The sequence below is a fragment of the Carya illinoinensis genome, chromosome 3 (assembly GCF_018687715.1).
Source record: "Carya illinoinensis cultivar Pawnee chromosome 3, C.illinoinensisPawnee_v1, whole genome shotgun sequence".
Lineage (NCBI taxonomy): Eukaryota > Viridiplantae > Streptophyta > Magnoliopsida > Fagales > Juglandaceae > Carya > Carya illinoinensis.
Window position 1 is genome coordinate 46,531,793 of NC_056754.1, and position 4,127 is coordinate 46,535,919.

General features: G+C 37.2%; 1 protein-coding gene across 1 annotated transcript; it reads left to right on the forward strand.

Annotated features, from left to right (window-relative positions):
* Positions 1–520: 520 nt before the first annotated feature.
* On the forward strand, positions 521–3,481 carry LOC122304454 (probable pectinesterase 53). Its single transcript, XM_043116730.1, has 6 exons — positions 521–673; positions 788–1,147; positions 1,543–1,732; positions 1,801–2,007; positions 2,121–2,356; positions 3,190–3,481. Exons 1-6 carry the CDS (start codon positions 582–584, stop codon positions 3,335–3,337), a joined length of 1,233 nt encoding a protein of 410 aa, XP_042972664.1. The 5' UTR covers positions 521–581; the 3' UTR covers positions 3,338–3,481.
* The last annotated feature ends 646 nt before the right edge of the window (positions 3,482–4,127 follow it).

The following is a 4,127-nucleotide window of genomic DNA, read 5'->3' on the forward strand; positions in this document are numbered from 1 at the left end:
TAATATTAAAAATTAATATTCTAATAATATTTTATTTAATTTTTAACTTTTATTTCAACTTAACTCAACATCTAAACACAACCTAAATCTTTGCAATAGTAGAAACCAACTAACCTATACCTACTAGTTTTAGGCCTGAAAGTCTGAACAAACTCTTCGAAAAAAAAGTGGAATTCCACGTAGAAAAAAGGAAAAAAGAAAAAAAAGAAGTATATCGAGAGAAGCTTGCCCTGGTTATCACGATCTAGCGTTGCTATTTTAATTTTTGGTCCAACTATTTGCTAGCCATTGTTCAGAAGTTGGCTTTCACTACTCAGAACAGAAGGTAGGAATTAAGTTGGTGACAATGCGCGCATTAAGATAATTGCATCACAGAAACAGGCAATCATCCCGTCACGAATATATTCATTTTCACACACTAACAGGGGGAGGGAACACTCACGGGCACCACCAAACAAAAAACAACAACAAAAGGTGCCGACTTTTTGTAGAAATAAATGATTTTTTAAGAACAAAAAGTGCAACATCTCTGAGGATCAGATTGTTTGCTCTACAACCCCTCTCTCTCTCTCTCAATATGGATGTCAGTAGAAGCACCCGTGACCTCTCACTTTCTGTCAATGATTCTCCAAGTCTGCTTCACTTTCCACCTAAAACCAGTACTAACTTACAGGTACACATGTATATATAAAGAATACACAAACCCGCTATCTATGGCACTTCGAATTGCAAATATGTAACATTCCCCCTATACTATTCTCTACTTCTCGGTTCCATTCTCTTTCAGGATGTCAAAACTAAGGCGCGCTTTCTATCTTGTTCTTCTTCTCCTTTTGTTTAACGTAAACCCAACACGATGCCACACCAAAGGATTTCGACCGAGGAATTCAATGGGGAAGCAATTCGCAAGGAATTTGACCCGAACCCAATTCTCAGAACAGCAGTTTATGAAGTGGGTCAAGTTTGTTGGTAAGCTCAAACACTCGGTTTTCAGAACCGCAAAGAATAAGCTGTTCCCTTCTTACACTCTTAATGTGGCTAAACATCCGGGGGGCGGAGATTTCACATCAATTCAGGATGCCATTGATTCATTACCATTTATCAACCTTGTGAGAGTGGTCATCAAGGTCCATGCAGGTGTTTACACGTGAGTACTTGGCCTTCATTTTGTTCCATTCCAATTTCCAATGGAAGTCTGTTTATGCTGTTGTCGTTTATTTGTTTAGCTTTTAATACTTATTTTTATCTGGACTCTACCAAAGTGGGATGATTCTTGTTATTTGTTTTTTATTTTTCTATTTCAATATGGTATAAATTAAAACTCACATTTTTGTTTTTTGTGATGTCTTTTTTCCTCATATTCAAAATCCTCTGTTGGCTAAGCAAGACTTTGCAGCTGATGAATTGTCTTTTGTTCTAGTACCTGAACTGTTTATGATTCTTATCTCTTTTTTTTGTGTGTGAAAATATTCTTTAGGCTTGAAAATTGCCACAATTCTGAAACGGAGAAATCGGTCTAATTGGAAATGTTGGGATTTTCAGGGAGAAAGTTAACATACCACAATTAAAATCCTACATAACCATTGAAGGAGCAGGCGCAGATAAAACAATTGTGCAATGGGGAGACACAGCTCAAACACCAGGACCAAGAGGGCAGCCGATGGGAACCTACGCTTCTGCAACTTTTGCTGTGAATTCCCCTTATTTCTTGGCCAAGAACATCACATTCAAGGTACCTACTAAAGCCCTCTCTCTCTCTCTCTCTCTCTCGGTCTGATTGTGATAGATAATATGATGCAGAACACAACCCCAGTTCCAGCACCAGGGGCAATAGGAAAGCAAGCAGTGGCATTTAGAATATCAGCAGACACAGCATCATTCGTCGGGTGTAGATTCTTGGGAGCACAGGACACGCTCTATGACCAAGTGGGTAGGCACTATTACAAGGATTGTTACATTGAAGGTTCTGTGGACTTCATCTTTGGCAATGGTCTATCTCTTTTCGAGGTAATTAGTTTAAGAGATTCTTAAGAGTTGAATCTCCGAGTGAGCGAGTTTGTGGTAAAATAATTTCGAATACCATATATAAAATATGATGGATTTTTTTTATGTATATATAGGGATGTCACGTGCATGCAATAGCACAGAACATGGGGGCCCTAACAGCTCAAGGGAGGAGCAGTCTTTTAGATGACACGGGTTTCTCATTCGTGAACTGTAAGGTCACGGGCTCAGGAGCACTCTTCCTTGGGAGGGCATGGGGTCCTTTCTCTCGGGTTGTCTTTGCTTACACGTACATGGACAACATTATCATTCCCAAAGGCTGGTATAACTGGGGTGACCCTAACCGTGAAATGTAATTCTCTCTCTCTCTCTCTCTCTCTCTCTCGGAGAAAAAGAAAAAGAAAATCTGCAGTTTCTAACAAGTAGGAGACTAAATACCCCATGATTGCTTTAATTATTAACATGTCAATTTAAAGGTATATGACTATAATTGTGCTTAAATCCTGTACATTAGTCACGCACGAGGTTCTTGGAAACCAAGCCCAATAATCTTAAACCAATATATATATATATATATATCTATAGCTTGGGCCCATTTTGCCTCAGTGGATTTTCTCTCTGTTTTTTTTTTCTTAAAAAAAATTGTTTTATTTCAATATATTTTGCCGACCCATTTTCCCCTAGAGGAAGTGGGACGGTGCTGTCTAGTTTCCATAGTCATCCTGCAGTAAATGGATACTGCAGATGCAAGTACCCAAGTGCTCATCTTTTCCCTTTCATTATCTTTATCCATCCAAATTTATAGCCATTTATTTTTATATATACCAAAAGAGCATATCCGGCGCAACAACATCCATCACACATTCAATTTTGTGACCTAATCCATCAGATATGTTATTGTCCTTTTCCTCCTTTGCTACTGCAAAGTCTACGTGTAATGCACCACAGTACATACATATAAAAAGAACAGTACTGTACATCCACCCTAAAAAGATTGTGTAATTTAGTACAACCACACAGGCATACGCATGTTATCTAGACAGTTAAGCAAACCTACTCCAAATTGGTTGGTTCATGTTGGAAGTTTCATTTTGGCCAGAATAGAAAAGTAAGCATGCGCATGCATAAAGGTTGGTTGATGCTGATTTTTATGTTTTGTGCATGGGTTTTCTGGTACGAATGCAGGACTGTGTTTTATGGGCAGTATAAGTGCACAGGACCAGGAGCTAGCTTTGCAGGGAGAGTGTCATGGTCTAGGGAACTTACTGATGAGGAAGCCAAGCCTTTTATTTCACTTAGCTTCATTGATGGGTCTGAATGGATTAAGTTGTAATTAATCCACAATTTTTGTTTTGTTTTTTTAAATTTTACAATCATTGAAGAAGAATATCAAGTAGTGGGAACCTCACCCAACATAAATAATGTTTCTGGATATATTAATTAGAAAGGTCACAATTGCATTACAAATCATGATAAATTAATGTGTCTCTTATGCTCCAATTGTCGTTCTCTTTTGTTTTTATTATTATTGTTATTAATTTGTGGCTATTTTCGAGAAGCCAATCCAATTGGAATTACAATAAAATTTCCTTTTTAAAAAAAAAACAGGAATTATATTTAATTGAAACTAAAGAAAATTCAAGGTACATCTACTTCAATTAACCGCTTCAAAATTGAAGAAAGGAACAAAATCAATGGGAATGGATCCAAACAAGTGATAAAACAAAGCCCACTCACTCACGCACCCACACAGAGAGGGGACTCTGGCAACTGGCATTCGGGCCATGTTACCCCATTTTTTAGAAGGGACTCAAAATTTTATAATAATATAATAAAAAAGAAATAAATATACCTTTTATCAAATAAATTATCACCTTTTGTTTTTTTTTTGGTTCATTCAACACCTTGTCAAAAGTTTCAAGTTATACTTTAGAGTCTATTAAAAGTTTAAACAAGCACTCTAAAATGGTTCATCCGCTTAGCCAACTTCTAGCCAAATTTAATACCTCTCTCTCTCTCTCTAAAACCTCTCCCTATCCCTAAACCCATATTTTCAATCTACAAAAGGTATGGAAGTTGTGACATTCTCAAATTCTGTTTGGGATCGGACGGACATTTGAAGA